The 19,017-nt window shown below is 40.8% G+C and overlaps 1 protein-coding gene across 1 annotated transcript in view; it reads right to left on the reverse strand.

The window, feature by feature from the left end:
* FAM120A (family with sequence similarity 120 member A) overlaps window positions 1–19,017 on the reverse strand; it is a 104,114-nt gene that overhangs the window by 1,942 nt on the left and 83,155 nt on the right. Inside the window, exons 12-17 of the mRNA XM_082842586.1 lie at window positions 17,425–17,539; window positions 11,877–12,086; window positions 9,927–10,110; window positions 9,196–9,333; window positions 6,730–6,871; window positions 6,165–6,261 (exon numbers count right to left, since the gene is read on the reverse strand). Coding sequence (XP_082698712.1) covers window positions 6,165–6,261; window positions 6,730–6,871; window positions 9,196–9,333; window positions 9,927–10,110; window positions 11,877–12,086; window positions 17,425–17,539 — 886 coding nt within the window. The remainder of the gene's footprint in view (window positions 1–6,164; window positions 6,262–6,729; window positions 6,872–9,195; window positions 9,334–9,926; window positions 10,111–11,876; window positions 12,087–17,424; window positions 17,540–19,017) is intronic.

Below are 19,017 nucleotides of genomic sequence, written 5' to 3' on the forward strand. Positions count from 1 at the left end.
TTTTTGATAAACAGCGGGTGAGAGGAGACACCAGTTGAGGCCTGATGACACTCACTGCAGATTTAAGAACAGAACACAGCGAGTGCATGGCTGTATCTCTCATTGTTAGGTACTCTCTACCCTATGCATTTTATACTGTGTATACTCTCTATACATTCTATTACGTATTCTGTATCCTCCATAATCTATATTCTCTAAACTCTACATATTCTAATCTATTCTCTACATTCTATTATATACTCTATGCACTCTATTCTCTATATATGCTATTATATACTCTATACATTCTCTATACAGTTGACCCTTGAACAACATGGATTTGAACTGCGCAAGTCCGCCATTATGCGGTTTTTTTTCAATAAACACATACTACAGTACTACATGATCCACAGTTGGTTGAATCTGCGGATGTGGAACTGTGGATATGGAGGAGGACTGACTGTAAAGTTATATGTGGGGCTTCCCTGGTGGCGCAGTGGTTGAGAGTCCGCCTGCCGATGCAGGGGACACGGATTCGTGTCCCGGTCTGGGAAGATCCCACAGGCCGCGGAGCGGCTGGGCCCGTGAGCCATGGCCGCTGAGCCTGCGCATCCGGAGCCTGTGCTCCGCAACGGGAGAGGCCACAGCAGTGAGAGGCCCGCGTACCGCAAAAAAAAAAAAAAAAAAAAGTTATATGTGGATTTTCAACTGCGCAGAGAGTCGGCATTGTCCAAGGGTCAACTGTACTCTCTATACTTTACAGTCTATATACACTCTATTTTTTTAAATTTTTTTTTATATACACTCTATAATCTATCCACTCTATACATTCTATTTTATACGCTATCCATTCTATCATCTAAATTTTCTATAGTCTAAACATTCTATTATATACTCTATCCACTCTGTAGTCTATATACAGGGTGGAACTGGAGGTACCTATCACCCTTGCTTTAGAGACACCCTCTTGTACACCACAGGTAATCATGTTCCCCATTTGGGCTCAGTTTTACACAGTGTCTTCTCATTTTAGTTTTCAATCCTATAGTTCAGAAACACTCATGTAAACTTTTCTAGAAGTCAATACTACTGTCATTCTCTTGGAACCTTGAGAAACATAATTAATACAAAAATATAGGAGGGCCAAGAAGCGGAGAAAAATAATACTGAAGACCTCAAGTACATGCTTTCAAATCTCAAAACCCTCACTCTCTCGAGGAAAAGTCCACTTGCCAGACTAAACACACACTTGTGGCAGAGTATTGCCAGTGGTGATTAAGCACTTCCCCCATGGGTGCCTGCTTATTAGGGAACCTCCCTATAGTTATGAAGGATGCAGGAAGACTAAGAAGGAAAGCCAGCCTGTACCTGCTTGGAAACAGACACTGCCTCTCTCTACAGCTAATTCTTCCCATAAGCCTAGGCCACTGCAAGGGGTCCTCCACCACTATATGCACCACAATCACGGGGCAGCACTGCCTCCTCTGTCCCACTGACATATCGTATCAGCACTGGCCCCATCAGGATGGCAACAACAGAGAAAGGAAGGCCAGAGACTCTTAGGAAACAAGCTGCCCTTCATCATCTGTCCTTCTCAAGGTGCAAGAATACTACTTTCACTTAAAAACGAGCAACAGGAAGTACCAAGGAATCCACACATTATGGCAATAAAAGATGGAACAACATCCCTAAGGACAATGAAATACATCAGAAAGGCATGTCAATAAAAGACCAAGACTGCTTCCTTTGATTTTAAAACAGGCTGTGACAGGACAGGATGAGGAAGAGGAGCACAGATTAAACCAGGAAAAGCCATAAAGTGAGGCGAAAAACTTTGGGAAGAATTTAAAATAAAGAAAAAATAATTCCAGAAATGAACACTAAACTAGAAGAAACAACACCAAATAAACATCATAGTACCAGAAGGTGAAAGAACAAAATTTTTAAAATCAGAGAGATGAAGAAAGGGAAATGCAGATCAAAACCACAATGAGACACCATTTCATACCCACTAGGATGGCCAAACTCAACAACAGATAGTAGCAAGTATTGACATGCATGTAGAGAATTGGAATCCTCATACACTGCTGATAGGAATGGAAAATGGTGCAGCCATTTTGAAAACAGTTTTGCAGTTCCTCAAATGCTTAAACACAGAGTTACCATATGACCCAGAAATTCACTCCTACATGCATACTGAAGAGAAGTGAAAATGTGTAGTTAACAGTACTCTTATATATTTGAAAGTTGTTAACAGTAGTTAACAACACTCTTATAGTTAACAGTACTCATATATTTGAAAGTTGCTAAAAGAGTATATCTTAAAAGATATACTCATCACAAGATATACTCATCACTTAAAAGATTTCTCATCACAAGAAGAAATTTGTAATTATGTGTGGTGATGGATGTTAACTAGACTTATTTTGCAATAAACACAAATATCGAATCATTATGCTGTACACATGAAACTAATATAATATTATGTGTCAATTACATCTCAATAAAACCGGGGGGGGAAAAAACCAAACTTGTACATATATGTTCATAGCAGCGTTATTCATAATAGTCAAAAAGTGGAAACAATCTAAATGTCCATCAGCTGATGAACAAGTAAACAAAATGTAGTGCATCTATATAATGAAGCATCACTCAGCAGTAATACAGAATGAAGTCCTGGTATGGGGCACAACGTGTGCATTTACATGCAATGTACGGAGAGCAACTCCAGACAGAAAGCAGATCCACCAGAGACTATGGGGGTGGGGTGTATGACTGCTCATGAATAAGGGGTTTCTTTTGGGGTGATGAATGTTCTGGAATTAACGGTGATTGCATATGACCTTAGGAAGAGACTGAATTGTACACTTTAAACAGGTGAATTGTATAGTATATGAGTTACATCTCAAAAAAGAAAGGAAGAGACGAAAAGGAATCAAGAGTATGCCAAACACCGAAGACAGACCCAGAAGGTCTAGTATGACAGGAGCACCAGAGATGAAAACAAAGAAAAGCAAAAGAACTGAAATGAAAAACTAGTAATTCAAGAAAATTTTCTGACATAAACAAATTTGAAATTGCATTTGGAAAGAAAGCATTGCATACTGAGTGCATTGACCAAGAATGACCAGCAGCAGGGCATGTCACTAAACTTTGATGGAAAAACGAAAACAATTTAGGCATTTAGCCAAAACAGCAAATGACTTCAAAGGGAAAGACAATTCAATTATTATTAGTCTTTAACAGCAAAGCTTTATAACAGAAGAAAATCAAATAATGTGTAAGTCACTTGAGAAGATGTGAACCAATATTTCTAATTGCTAGGAAAATAAACTGTTTTCAAATTAAACACTGTTTTCCTAAGTCTTCCCTAGGAACCCACCAAAGAAAGAGCCTTAGAGGGACAAAATGGACCAGCAGACTCAAGGCTGGTGGGGCACGGGACACAGTTATCTACAAACCCTGGACAAATGTGGCTGAAAGGAGTATACTTTGGACAATGCAGACAATAGTAGCAAAGCCGTTTTTCAAAACTGTGAGGATGACAGGGGAAAATGGGGGAAGCATATACCAACATTTTCTTTTAATTGTTCCCAGTGACTGTGCTGGTGATGGAAGAATTAGCTATTCCTAGCAGACTGTGTATGCAATGTGGGATGAAGTAAATAATGAGTTACGGGATGTTCTAATTTAATCATCCTCTGGGTTCTTAGGAACCAAGATTCTCAGAAGGGAAGAAAAGACATACTGATATAAACAGTAAAGGTTAAGTCAAATTCCTAAAATCCTAAATTTGAATTAGAAGAGTCAGTTTAATTAGGGAGGAAAAAAGCAGCAGATTACATGTATATATGTTTGTGTGTGCATAGTATATGTGAGTGTGCATGTGTACACCTTTTCCCTCTAGCTCTGTTCATAGGAAAAGCCTAGAAATGGTGATTTGGTGTAGAAGAAAGAAAATAGAGATGTAACAGAAATGAGACTAAATAAAAGCCTATAGTCCTCAGTTTGAACTGGAAACATCAGTGTGAATTCATGAGAATCATACCTTTAAAAAATACAATAAAAAGGCACATCGGTTGTGTGTGTGTTTACATATATAAAGAAACAGGACTCTGTGTGTCTATGTACACAGAACACTAGGAACAATGACTGACCCTATGGCAGCCAGGGTCCATCGGTGCTCCTACTTGAAATGCCATTTCTCACTAAAGAAACTGAGAAACTAAGAGAAACGACTGTCACTGGTCTGCTGGGCTGGGTGATACACCAGACAGGAAGCTACTGAAGACCAGAGGTCACGGCAAAGGGCCCAGTGGCCAAGGATGGGTGAGGTGAGCTACAAAAAACCATGTGTTGACCTAGTTCCTGTAAGGGCTGTAATACTCAGGCACCCAAAACAGAAAGCAATGGGAAGCATCTTTTTATAAAAATACCCCAATAAATCAAGAGAAAGAAATGACCGAATGAGAATATCTTCATTTTGCAATCTGCAGGATATGAACAGATTAACAGGTCCTAACATAAAAACAGATAAGCAGACATGAAAGCACACACTACAGTCTTGCCACAGGGACAAACCGAAGTCCGATGCACCATCCAGACCCAGCTACCAGCGGGCAAGAAAGGTCAGAGCCGCATGGGAAACAGTACCATGAGTATGAGTGTGCACTCGGCAAAAGCCAGAAGTCTGTAGGTGAAATAACCTGGGTTGTCCTTCAATAGATAAATGAAGGAAAAGAAAGTGCGGGAGGGAAGCCTGCTGATTCAAAGAGACTTAGAAGACATAGCAAACTATAAGAAAATGAACACAATTCAACATCAGTGTCTAGGAATGCACACATGAGTGATAAAACCAGAAAGAGACAAGAGAGAAATAACTGAGTGTAAAACTCCAGGGTTGTAGTTATTTTGTGCAGAGGGAGGCAGGGGGTTAGTGTTGGGATTGGGCCCGTGAGGGGCTCTTGATATGGCTGGGAAAATGCTATTCATCACACAGGTGATGGCTACATGGCCATTTGACTTATAACTGATGAAGCTATATTTGTGTGTCTCTGTGGTTTTTGGTATCTCGGTTTTATATTAAAATAAAAATAAAAGTGCTTAAGCAACATAGGGACACATATTCCCCACTACCAGCTTAGGAAAGGCCCCTGTATCCACCATGTATGACCATAACATACAACCAGAGGCATTTTTATAGGACGAGCTCTGGAGAACCAGTAAGAATGAAGTTCCCCTCCCTCTTGTAAACCAGTCAAGAGGCCGAGAGGGCCTCTAGCTCAAAAGGGCATTTTGGTGAAGGCTGAGGAAGGTCAGGGTGGGGCTCCAGGAGAGCCAGAACGAGCTAAGTACCTCCCCCTTGCTGGATGCTGTGCTACAAAGAGGGGCTGCCTGGGCCTGCTTTCAGGAAAGAGACTGCCTCTGCACTTGACTTGCTTGATGTATTTCATCAAAACAGAAGCTACCAAGATGGCAAAGGCAGAAGTTTTATTTTCTCTTGGCCAAGTAAGTTTCCAAATATGGGTTATTAATAAATGAGTCACAAGAGTGTACTCCTCTTAATGTTTACAAGGATGCTATGGGAAAAAACTGTGTACTTTGACTAAATGCCATAATTCAGTAAATGAGACAACATAATACATTGTTAGGGCTGATTGGTGTTTTTAAAAGATTGTTCTCAAGGGAAGTTCATCAGAATCCAAGTCCTAAAATGGAATATCCAAAGCGGCAGTTCTAGCTCTTTCATGAAGACAGATGTGACTTTATTTTCTCATGAGCTGATCCTTGCAGGGAAGAGCTAGTCAAGATGGTCCAGGAGGAGAAAAAGATGCACTGTTCCAGGATTTAAAGTCACAATTTTCTTTTAAATCCTAAATGTGATTTACCTACATAATGTTTTGTAATATAAACAGCATTAATAGCTCCTGGATTATTCTCAGCTAAATTCCTATGTACAGCATGTGAACACGAGATCATGCTCTCTTTACCACAAATGATGATAAAATGATCTGGGTCTGAGGGAATGTACATTTGGTAAGCACCATGTGCCGCTATTGTGTTAGCTCAATAGCTACAGAAACATTCCGACACCCCTCCTGTCTGGACACAGGCACTGAAACACTGGCCTGGGACGACCAGGCACTCAGGAGTGAACCGGCACTAGCACTATGTTGTGTTATTACCTGAATCGCACCCTGGTTTTTATAGCCTCTGCCATAGTACCTTCCACCTCTTCCAAATGTTCTGATCACTGGAGTGGAAATAACTCCTCTTGGACGCCTAAACACATAAAAGAGGACAAAAACAAACAGACTTGAATCTGTTACAGATAACATTTAAACATTTAAAATCATATCAAATGGATTTAAAGGTGTCTAGTCTACGCTACAGGAAGCACAAACTTTATTAAATCATGGTCACACCAAAGATTTAGTCCAAGTAATCAATCTTATTTTTTTGGTACATATCCAGTGTACTCAATTTTCAAAATAATGCACTTCAAAAATGTTTTTTTTTTAAAAAACATTAAAAAATGGTTAATTGAGTAATTCTGGGATAATTATTTAATAATGGTTTAAATAATTACATAATGCTATATATAATGGAATCCTATACAACCACTAAGAATGATGTTAAAGAAGAATGTATTTAATGATGTAACAATGTTCCTAGTAAACTCATGATTAAAGTAACAAGAGGCTGTTTTTTTAAGCTTACACAAATACATTTTCATTGTTCAGAACTTACCCTCTTGCTGGTCCTCCAACAGAAACTACCTGTAGGGGGAAAGGCCCACGGCCTCCACGGCCCCGTCTGCTCCCAGCCCAGTGGCCAACCACGGTGCCAGCTATTTCTAGCTTCCCTCCCTGAGAAGGTATAGGTTGGATTCCTGCACAAAAGTAGATGAAAAAAAATCTTTACAATCACAGGACTAACAAAGAGAAATAAGCAAGCAGTTTCTTTTCAAATGTGGTTTCCATTTCATATGAAGCCCCTTTCTCTTGCTTTGTGAAGACTTGTTTATTATGTGAACTATCTATGTGCACAAGTTTGATTTTAATGGTTTTATTTTTAAGCTGTTGTTAAAAATACACCTGAAAGTAAGACAACTGTGTTGGCCATTTAAAGAACCCGTGACAACTGAAATAGGTTACAACTGCAAAATGAGCATGGCTGTTAGGTAGAAATAGATCCAATAAAGCATTGGGTGCCTATGGCACACCTCCTATATTACCAAGATGGAAATCTGCAAACTCAGAATGTCTTTCTCTTTGAGTAATTACTTACAAGTTTACTACCTTAACTAAGCGTTACAGAAATTAATCAGTAAAGCTAGCCTGTTACTTGTTATTGCATTATTAAACGATAATTTCCTTAGGCAGGGTTACAAATATTCATTGTATTCACTAACTTCTATTAACTACTGGTAGCCTGCATATTCTAAGGTTTTCTGACTTACCTAAGAAAATCCTCAAACAATTAGTTGGTACCAAAATTTCTGATAAAAACAAAACAAAACAGAACCTCAAGCATCTTCTTTTCTGGCACATGGAATGGATTATAATAAATTCTCCATCATCTTGGTATTAGCCATGATGATTAACAGCCAGGTTGCGCTGTTCAACAAAATCTACAAGCCTTACATTTTCTAGTGGTCGCGTTAAAAAAGTACAAAGAAACACATGAAATAAATATTAGTAACGTATATTTTAGGGAGTTCCCTGGCAATCCAGTGGTTAAGACTCTGCGCTCCCAATGCAGGGGGCATGGGTTCGATCCCTGGTCGGGGAACTGAGATGCCGCATGCCACATGGTGCAGCCAAAAAAAAAAAGTCTATTTTATTTAACCCAATATACCCAAATTAACATTAATTTCAACATGTAATCAATATAAAAAACAACTACGAATGAGACATTTTGCATTCTTTTTTCTGTATTAAGTCTGTAAAATTAGATGTGTGCTTAGAACACAGCTCAGTTTGGATGAGCCACGGTTCAAGTGCTCGAGAGCCACGTGTGGCCAGTGGCTACTATACTGGACAGCACAGATCCGGATTCCAGACACAATTTGGTGGAAGTTAAGAAGCAGGCTCCTCTTGTCATTTCAGACTAAAAAACCACTTCTGACCAAACAATGTTCATAGTCAGAACTCCCCCCTCCTGCCCTCCCTGCCACCACAGTATTTTATCACAACTGTAGGCCAGCGTAAGTTTCCAGGTAAGGGTTGCAAGAAGCTGAAGCCGATTGTGAAGCAGAGAACACACGTTACTGTGCACTGCATGATGCGCAGTAACAGGAGGAAAAGCACCCTGGACAGCCGGGAGAACTAAGGGGAGGCAGGAGAGGGGCATGCAGTAGGAGAGGAGAAGTGGCTCCTACAGCTACAGAGAGAGGGCAGCATTCATCTGTAAGAGTCTTACTGCTACAAAAGATGTCTCTAGGTAGCTTCTGTAAGTACGCAAGTAACTGAGCTGGAAAAATATTCCCGGTCAAGAAAGGCTTGCCTATCCTAAAAGTTCTTCAAAATTGTATTTGAGTAATCCTGTAATGTAGACTTGATAGCCATGTTTAGATCTGCAGTCCCAAAATGTGGGATTTATGACAAAGTCACAAGTTATGGGCTTCAAAGTACAGCAAAATCACAAGATAGTATTTCAAGACTAAATGTTAAGACTTTTTCTCTCCCTCACAAGCCTAATACAAATAAGAAGAGAAGCAATGCGAATTTAAAATAGACTATTTATATATCTGATATTAGATCTTTCTTTAAAAATGTTTCTATGAAACAAACTGCGATAAAGTTTTTTATGCCAAGAACTGTACAATGCCCTTAGAATCTTCTAAACAAGCATCATCCTCTTTACCCAGAGGGGGCTGTTAGGGAATACGACAGGAAAAAAACATCACTGGGTATTACTGGGCAGCCTGTTCTAACACAGGAGACAATGGTTAGGGGGCCAGGTGCACAGAAGAAGGGCTGTGTGTGGACACACGCTGGCCCCTCTGGAAGGCAGAGATGGGCCACAGCAAAGCTGCTGCAGAGACCTGGGGGCAGGCAGAGGCTGGGAGAAGAGCAGCAGTGAATGCCAGAGTGGGGACCTATCAGGAAGGATATGGTGCTGGAGTCAGGACAGACGAGGAGGAAGAAGAGTCAGAAGAAGCGGGAAGCTGCTGGCGGACAGAAGCTCTAGGAGGAGGTGTGGCATAATTACCGCCCTGTGACTTGCTAGTCCTGCTGCTGTCACTGCCTGAGAAGGCTCCGCAGTGTCCTGCTGCTGTCGCCACGCGGAAGGCACGGTAAGCGCCTGTCGCTACAGTTTCCCCATAGGGGCCTCCAAAGCCACAGACTCCTGTGGGACCCGGGTGGAGAGAGATGGGAGAAGCCATGAGGAACTGGGTTCAGGGAGAGCCACCAGTGGGCTTTCAGGCAGAGTAACCCCCATGTCCTTCAGCTCTTGTTCTTACACCATCAGCTGCCAGGGAGGAGACTCCTGACCCCTCCTGTCACCAACAACACTGAAATGTCGCCTTGCCTGCTCTTGGAGGAGCCTCTGGAGACCGAACACTATTGCTGTGGGCTCTGCCACAGACTTGGGAGGTGGCCTTAGTGGAGGAGAGCTCCACTGACCCCACACGTGAGAAAATCTTAAATCACAAACGTGAGCAGAGTTTTCAGCTACACTGACCAATTTTAGAATCTTATCTCTGCTATTAATAGCTTTTGTAGTTCCCGCTCCCTTTCCCATACATAATCTCTTCCGGGATCAAGTTTGCTCCTTTCTAATGTGAAGAGATGTTGCTGCAAACTTCATAACTAAGCCTGTCAATTATTTACAAGGTCTCAACACAGCAAGATATTGCCCGCTAAGAAGGCCTGCACGCTGTACGTGCGTCTGTCTCCCCACTCTAGTAAGTCCCTACATACAGTGGTGGACACACTCACCTGCAAAGCCCCGCCCTCGGCCCTGTGCTGGTGGGACGGGCCCGAAGTGCCGTGGGTACACGGAGGTGGGGTAGAAAGGCAGCGCCGCTGGCGGTGGGAAGGGGAGCGGGTGGCTCTGCCGGGAGAAGTTCAGCCCTTCCAGGATGCTCTGCCGCATCTTTTCTACCTTGGCGGCTTGCTCGGCCTGGAAGTCAAGGACTGGCATGTGAAAACTTCACTCACAAGGTTTCAATTGAATTGGAAAGAACAGGAAAGAAATGAGACATGCTGACCACTGTGCCATGCCTGCTTATTTACCCATAAATAACACAGTCACAATCTGCTCAGTGATACTTGTTTACAGAATGCAAACATGACCCCAAAAGCAAAAATGCAAAAAAAAAAAAAAAAAAAAGATTAACAGATACCTCTTCATCTCATAATCTTAATCTCATAAAACAGGAATTTAAATTTCTACTTTCTCAGCATATCTTCAGGTGAGAACCATTTACTATAAAGTTTATTAACTGAAAATGAATTTGGTTCTCAAAATCAATGAGTAAGTCCAGACAGATCATGCTCACAGCCTTCCTTCCACTTGTGGACCAGGGGGTAGATGATGCCTAGTTCACATCTTTAACATGTACTTTCCTATCAATTTAATTTTAGGTCAGGTATTTACTGTATTTTACAGAGAAGGAACTGAGGCACAGAGTGATAGATGCTTTTTAAGGGAAGCCTAGAGCTCTTTGAGACTGGACAGGACAACAGCCCAATTGATCTGTCTGTGGGGCTGTCTGTGAAATGACTGTTCAGTCACCTGCACAAATATGGACAATACAACTTGTGTATGTCAAATTCCACTGTGAAAAAACATCAGAAACATTCAACTTGAGTGTCTTTTGTTAATAAATACACAAATATGTACGCCAGCAACCAATCTGTAATCAGAGAAATTGAAAATCTGCTTACTCTGTAAATCGGTCTTTAGACTGAGCTTGACTAAAGCAGCACGTGGGAGAATGCATGTTTTGTAGTCTAAGGTTAAAAAGCCTGCAGCACATGTGAGCTTCTTTTATACAAAGGGACAAGATAACCTCATAACCTACTTCACTTTATTTTTAAATCAGGATTTTTAAAAAGTACAGTCAATCCTCATTATTCATGAGTTCCACATCTGCACACTTACCCACTTGCTAAAATTTATTTGTAACCTCAAAATCGATACTCCTGGCATTTTCATAGTCATTTGAAGACATTTGCTAAGTGGGATAAAGTTTGAGTTGCCACCTGAGCTTGAAGAAGACACAGCATTGCCTTCGTGTTTCAGCTTTTATACTGTAAACATGTGTCCTGTTCACTGTCTCCTTAGTGCCACACTTTTCGTGTTTTTGTGAATGATTTTGCTGTTTCAAACGGCCCCAAGAGCAGTGCTGAGTACTGACTAGTGTTCCCAAGTGCTAGGCTGTGATGTACCTTACAGAGAAAATGCACGTATTAGTTAAATGAGCTTTGGTGAGGCTGAGTTATAGTGCTGTCGGCCATAAGTTCAATGTGAGTGGATTAACAATATATATGCATTAAGAAGTATTTAAACAGAAACACATGTAAAACAAGGTTACGTATTGACTGGTTGATGAAGATGATGTGACGGGAGGCTTGCAGGAACCTAACTGTATATTTCCCCTAAGAGCAAAGGTTCAGTATTTGCTAATTCAGTGTTCAAGGCGAATATATAGAATATAATTACCGTGAATAATGAGAACCAAGTGTATATCCTGAGCTGGGCACTAAACTGGCATTTAGTTACACACTGGGCTGGGCCCAATCTAAATCAAATTCCTGTCGCACAGGCTTGTTACAAATTCGGTAGGAAAGACGACAGATTAGCCAGTGAGCGTTATTTCATTCTGGTTGGAGGTGGCCACCTGCTCCTCCCTGCCCCACCCAGCCTGCTTTCTTGCAACTGACCTGACCATCACAGAGGTCGATGAGTGGGGTCTTTTCCCGGCTTGCTTTGAGGAGTTTGGACTGGAAGAGCTTCCCATCAAAATACATCCAAGGACAGCAGTGTTCCCAGGGCACTGGCTGGCCACACGCGTCGTTCGCAAACAGGGCCATGTCCACGCCACTCATGAAGAGAGCTGACAGCTGAATGCCGCGGGGGTCGAGGTTCTCAATCTTTAAATGGAAAAGAGTGATTTCTATGGAGTAAGAATACTACAGTATCCAATTCTTACAATGTCTGACTACAACTCTCCACAGGTAATGAGCACACCCCTCAACCAAATGCCCCCTAAGCAGCCCTATCACTACCTTACAGTGTCTTAACACTGACTTGTCCGAACAGAAAGACTTACGTTATTTAACAAATTTAAATTTAAGAGACTGTTTGATAAACACACTGAAATATTTCAATTTGGAATTTGTAAAGAGTTACACAAGTATCAAGTAATACTGTATTTAAGGTGGACACATGACAAAGTAACAAATTATTAATAGTCTCCTTAGCAGTTAAGAAGCCCACAATTCATTTACGAAATAAAATTTTACACTGAAGATTCTAAACACTGGTAATATATTAACAGAAATGTTGTAAAAAGGAATACTCTATTAAGATTCTGCATTTTTCAAGCAGTTATCTTAAAAAATTACTTGGTATAATTTCATTCTTAAGTTTGTACTTTATGTTTACATTATTTTATATGTTAATGTTTTAGATAGCAACTTATTAATGAGACTGTCAAAATGTTTTAGGAGAAATGGATAGCTTATAAATGAAAGAACACAACAGCAAAAACACTGTCTTTGAACCATGCAGACTATCAGAAGCTAAAGACTTGTATCTGTGGGTTCTTCTCACTCAGTCATTAGTGCTGTGAGCCTTCCTTTGTACACACAGCCCTTTCTTCTAGCATCTAATGTGTAGGATAAGAAACACTGACAAATACAGTCAACTCTTGATTATCAGTGAAGGACCTTGTTTGTGGATTATCCAGGACTGAGCTTTAACTGTCCTGGTTTCTGTCTTCCCACCTTCCACGCTTATTTTCTAAGGTGATGGTCTCTTGAGAATGCAGTCTTTATGGGTACCAAACTAAGCAATGCCTAATTGTGGCAGGTAAACTGGCTTTTCATTAAAGATAAAAAAGATGACTCCAGTGCCAAATACTAATGAATTTGATTATCTGATGTTTTGTGCTGTCAGTGTCAACATTCCCATTATCAGCTAACACTGTGTTTTCCAACCTCCCCCCCTTTTTTTTTAAAATTTGAAGTCAATGCAGTGAAGAACTTCCTGAACCTGGAGAAGTCTGTCCACCCCTCCCAGCCCACCTCTGCTGGCTCCTGCTTCTCTAATGTAGTGTCAGAAAAGGGAACTAATAAACATGTTCAGTTGAGGGCAGGTGGGGTCAGGATGATAGAATTAGATGCCTTTTTACATTTATGAGCAGAAAGGGGAGAGAAAGAGGGTCAAAATGGAAAAAAAAAAAAAAAAGTCACCTAACTTACTGAGATCCCCACCGGCCTTGTCTTTCTCTGCACTGCAGAAAGGAAGTGGAAACTCCCTTCTTCTGAGTCCTGAGGCAGAAAGAGGGAGTTTCTCCTCCCTAAACACTGACGCTGTGGGAAAGTGGCACAGCAGCGATGCCAGCCCAAGCTTGGAGGCTGCCTGTGCAGAAACCCCATCCCCTGGCCCCTCTGCAGGGACCATGGCAACCAGGCCTCTAGCCGCTCTCTCACTGTCAGCCCACAGCCTTCCAGGCCAGAGGAGGGAGGACCAGGTCAAGGCTGAGGGGAAGGGAACGATGGTGCTGATGCTGCTCTAAAGACGTTTGCTTTATAACAAAGTGCCAGTGGGGTCCTTCTGGTGAAACCCGATACTGCTGTCATTTCTTAGTCACTGGTGGTGTTGGTCATACCCACCCTTAGCCCTTATTTAACTAATACAGCTCAAGACCATTTCGGGCAGATGGCCATCTGCGTGCTGAGGCTAAGCAATGGGAGCCGGTGCATGGAACACAGAAGCACCCTAGTTAGAACAAGTAACCTCCCAGTGAGCGGATGGGAGGAATGGATAAATCTACATTATCCACACACATATATATTTATTTTAAATGGCCTCATCATTAGTTGAAGAACTGTGTTCTTACGGGTTTAAAAAATGATTTTCAAGTCAATCTGTTTTAGAAATAACAACTACCATTAATTCAATAGAGAAAAATTCTTAAAATAAAAACTGCCTAAATAATGTGAATAAAATCTCAATTGCTGTGTGGATTTCACTTCATTCAAAAAAATTTTTAATTACTTTACATGGTGTTTTATATTTCATCCCCTAAATGTTAATTGCACACATAATACTACCTAATATTTGCGGGGCACTTAATAAATATGTATCAGACATCACTCTAAGTATTTTTCCATATATTATTTCATTAACATCTCAACAATCTCATGTATGATACTGCTGTTAGTACTCCATTTCATAGATGGAGAAACTGAGTCACAGAGAGCTCAAGGTCACAAAACTGATCTGGTGGCACCAGAATCTGAACCCTTGATCATAGAAATGGTTGCAATATTCACATTCCAACCTCATTCTCTTATACCACATAAGATAAAATATTCACCATTATTCAAAGTTCCTCAACTAGAAAAATAGTGACAAAATTTTATGATCTTACAGAAAATACAAATATGGAATGTAGCTCTGGCCAATTAGTTCAAGAACCAAATTCCAGTGAGGTTACTTGGTCCAACTTCTAATTACTGGGCAACAGACTCTTACTTTGATTTGTCATATTTACCTATACGCACAACAATTCTTACAGGTATCACAGACATGCTGCACGTCCCTACTACTGTCTTTAAAGCTCTTCATTTTCCATCTTTTAATTCTGCACTTGGCATGTGAAACTGTTAAAAGAATTTAAGGCAATTATAGGGATGTCAAAAGCAAGGGAGAAAGAAACTGGATAAATATTAAAACTGTGCAAAGGTCCTTCTCCTCATCCTTCACCCGCCCTCCTCCAAACACAGTGTCAGTGCTGATTTTACCTTAGTCATTATTTTTGTGCTGGTAACCTAGGAGAAGCGCCACAAAAATAAACCAGGGAAAAAGTGAAGGCCGTCAGTCAATCATTGTCATGGATCCTCAAGGAGCCACGCAGAACACTCAACTATTCAGGGTCGTGGCGGGAGGACAGAGACTGGACAAGATGAAACTCTTGCAAATTCATTTAAACCAACGGTTTCAACATCTTTTCCCACCAAACCTCCTATCAGAATAGCCATCAAGAGGCCAAACTGTTCAAAATTAGGTCTTTTCTTTCTCTTCTCCTATTTATTCTCAAAGCATATAATGGACAAAAATGGGAGAAGAAAAACAGGATCTGGGCAATCCACAAACTGGATAATGGCCCCTAAAAGAACAACAAAAATCAAGAGTTGACTATATCCTCAACAGGAAAATGGTATTTTATAGAAAAGCATCGTCATTGCTTTTGAAATATCAAAACAACTTTAACGGTTAAGTGAAAAAGCAATTTTGAAATTTACTTTTCTATCACTGAACTTTGGGACCCTCAGTCTCTGCATAGGGATTTTTGTTCATTTAAATAATGATTATTCCTATCAGTTCTCAATCTGATAGCTGAGAGGATCTCTGATCTTAAAAAAAACCCAACTATCTTTCCCCCCAATGAACGCTGTTATTTTCCCTTCCAGCTCTTTCAGAATTTATGGTGCTCGTGAATGAAGCACTAACGATGCAGGCTGTCCTTGGTGAAAGGAACACAGACCTCCAGACCAGCAAGACCCAAAGGGATAGTGGTGGGCTTGAAGTAACTGCACATAAAATGGGTCTTTCTAAACACAGCTCTAGAAACGCCTGGCTTTAGATGAAGAATCAGGAGAAAATTATGAAAGCACTAAGACCTCAAAAGAACCAAAATGAAAGCTTAGAGTGCGACTGTCTTTCAAAAGTTATATCCTATGTGTTGATCCAAAAATGAAAAGGATATGGGAGAAGATGAACTTTGAGTAAAAGCAAGTTGATGGTGAATAAGGCTTGGTGGGCATACCTGATACCTGGCGGTCTGATTTTCAGAACTGGGATGTCAATACTGATGTAATAATCTAAATAAGAGAAACAGGAAGTAGAGGTAGAGGGATGGCACCACACTCTAGTAAAAGTATTTACAACACCCCTGAGCACAGTCTGCTGATGAAGATGGTGGCGGTGGCACCACACGCTAGGACACAGGGAGGGAGAGCCTGCACTTAGTACCAGCCTCTCGGGGGGACACCCGGCCAAATATTCTAGAAGGAAAACTTCAATTCAAAACCATTTAAAAAAAAATAATTTCTGCCTAACAAACAGAAAAGCTTAAACTACAAAGAATACAATTTGAGGTAGAGTCTCCTAAGTTTGGTTGTCTTTAGTTTAGCTTGTTTCAAAGTCATCAGAAGCCTAAGGCGACCACAAATGACATGGGCTCCACACAGTTCAGGGTCAACACCGGATTACTGAATTTAACTCAGTAGTTTAGGGGAAACCAGAGATTTATTGAGCCCCAACAGGAGAATACTGACAACCCATCAAATGAGCCTAAAACTCTTCTGCAGGGAAAGAACGCCTTCATAAAGAATGGCAAAAAGATCTAAAAGTGAAGGCGATTTTGTCAAAAGAGATTACTTGATTACAAATCAAATTCTGTAAAAAAACAAACAAAAAACACAAACAACAACAAAAGAAAACCAAACCAATGGCAAAGAAAAAAAACAAAACCCTGTACATTAAAAAGAAAAGGCAGATCCACTAATTTAGCTAACTCTGAAAAGTCTTGAATTTTCTAAAATTTAGTGTAGAAATTAGAAAGCGAGTACAGCCATGTGGACACAGTGACTAATAAAAGTGCACTGAAAAGATAAGCACACCAAAAAATCAGGTGACAACATGGAGAAAATTAATACTGTCAAAACAATTAAAGAAAAAAAGGAATACTAGAAGGGAAAATTAAAAGGAATACGATGTTAAATGCTGACTAAAAGGGCACAGGGATGATGACATAACATTGTTCTTCAAGTGGTTTTTTTAAAAGGGATTTACAATACTAGGAGGGCAAAGACTATTTTTTAGAGAAAACGAATGTTGTATTTAGGAACAACAGAACGAAACAAGAAAAAGAATCCTGGCCAGATGTTAGTAAATTCTTAGGACCAAGCCCTCCCAGGGTTTGGGATCCCCACCTGAAATAAAAGGCAAGTTTATTTCCTGATGTGGAAAACAAGAAAAAACACCCATTGGTAAACAAGGGAAAACCTTTATCGAACAAAAGTAGACTTGACTGTTTCCATAACCGGGAAGGAAATTCCTTTTGCCCTGAAGGCTCTAAGTTCACGTCATTATTATAACTAGTTTAGTGCACTGAGTGACTCCTCCGTGAGGTTAGCTGTGTCTCACAGAACTCCAAAACAAGACTTCCCAAAACAAGGAATGAGGCTTGTCAATTACCTTGAGCTCCTGCAGCTGATCAGGCTCATAGAGTTTGGGGGACAACGCCTGTGCCAGGAAGGCATCCAGCTCCTGGCGACGCAGTATCCGTGCTCCAGGCCATTGCACCATATACCTACAGCGGGTAGACAGAGAAGGCCTGGTGTCAGGATGGAGCAGTCACCAGTCACATGCATAACCTGGTGTTCAGGTTCTAAGGAGACTCAGGATGACACAAGCTAAGGAGGCCTATATGGATTTCTTACCCAGCTTTTCTATTTTCACTGGATGATGCCAATTACAAGTGAAAATCTAATCATCATCTGGGCTGATCAGAATGTTTGGAGTAATTAAAAATAACACTAAATTTAAACACACTGCAAACCAGCTGGTAAGTGATTTTTTGATACAACTTTACTTTTGTGAGGTAAAAGTTAAGCACAAATTTTACCCTGAAACCCTGAAAATATATGTTAAGCGCAAATTTATATGACTTATCTATTTTAATTCAAGACAGGATACCTGGGAGGCAGGCCCTAGGTCCAAATAAGCAAGATTTACCTCCTGATGAAGAGTAAGTGTTGTGCGAACCGTGTGCACAGAAGGGGCTCTGGCAGTGGCAGGTGAATGCCCTGCAGTGGAATAGGAAGGGACAGCAGGGACAAGAACTAAAGCTTCAGCCTTCAGAACTGGTACCTGCAATCCCTGGGGACACACAGACTTACTGGGGCCACCCTGGTGTGAGCAGCTAAAGGGAAATCAATTTCAACAACTTCAACCTCCATTTGTACTATGTACCTGAGAACTGCCAGGTGTCCACAGTCCCTTTTCTCTGCCAATCATTTCGCCTTTACTCACCTTGCCGCACGGCACTGCCCCAGTGACAACCTCCAGGACATTAAGCCAAAGCACAATCCCAAATAGTATTTGGGTGTGAGAGAGTAAAGGGATAACCACTAAGAACTTCGTCATAAGTCTCATTGCATGTCCAGTGGTTCCTAAGTCTCTGCAGTCAGCGAACTTGAAGAATGACCTAGCCAAGTTGCCAGATGATCACCAAAAATAACTTCTGGAGATACAGAGGTCCCTATGTGATCTCTGGCAAATAGCTTAAAAGGAGTCTGGAGAACTGTGACATGCCTAACAAAACTCTTCCTAGTACTGTCTGCTGAGAACGTTTTCTCAGTGCTTAAAATTTAAGTCAACAAAAATCAGCATCAGAGTTGGTACAGAGCCTGCTCTCATTTCTATAATAATTAACATCCACCCACAGGAACATAAACTTAAAAGGTGAAGGAGGAAGTTTCATCCAGCTGATTAAGAGAAGTATTTTCAATAAAAATCCCAATAGAAAAATGAAAGTGCTTGCTGGTGCCAGGCACTAGTCTGAGTATTTACACACACTGATTCCTCAAGTGGTCACAGCAACTCTGAGGCAGGAACCATTACTATCCCATTGTAGAGATGGGGAAGTGGAGGCACAGAGCTTATATACTTCATGGTAAAATTATGTAGTAGAAGCAGAAAGGGCATGCAATTTCAAGGTAAACAAACAGTGGATGTATGGTATTTAGATTCGAGTGATATAAAAGTTTTACTTCATTAAACTGTCAA

The sequence above is a fragment of the Leucopleurus acutus genome (assembly GCF_964270905.1).
Source record: "Leucopleurus acutus genome assembly, chromosome: 7".
NCBI lineage: Eukaryota > Metazoa > Chordata > Mammalia > Artiodactyla > Delphinidae > Leucopleurus > Leucopleurus acutus.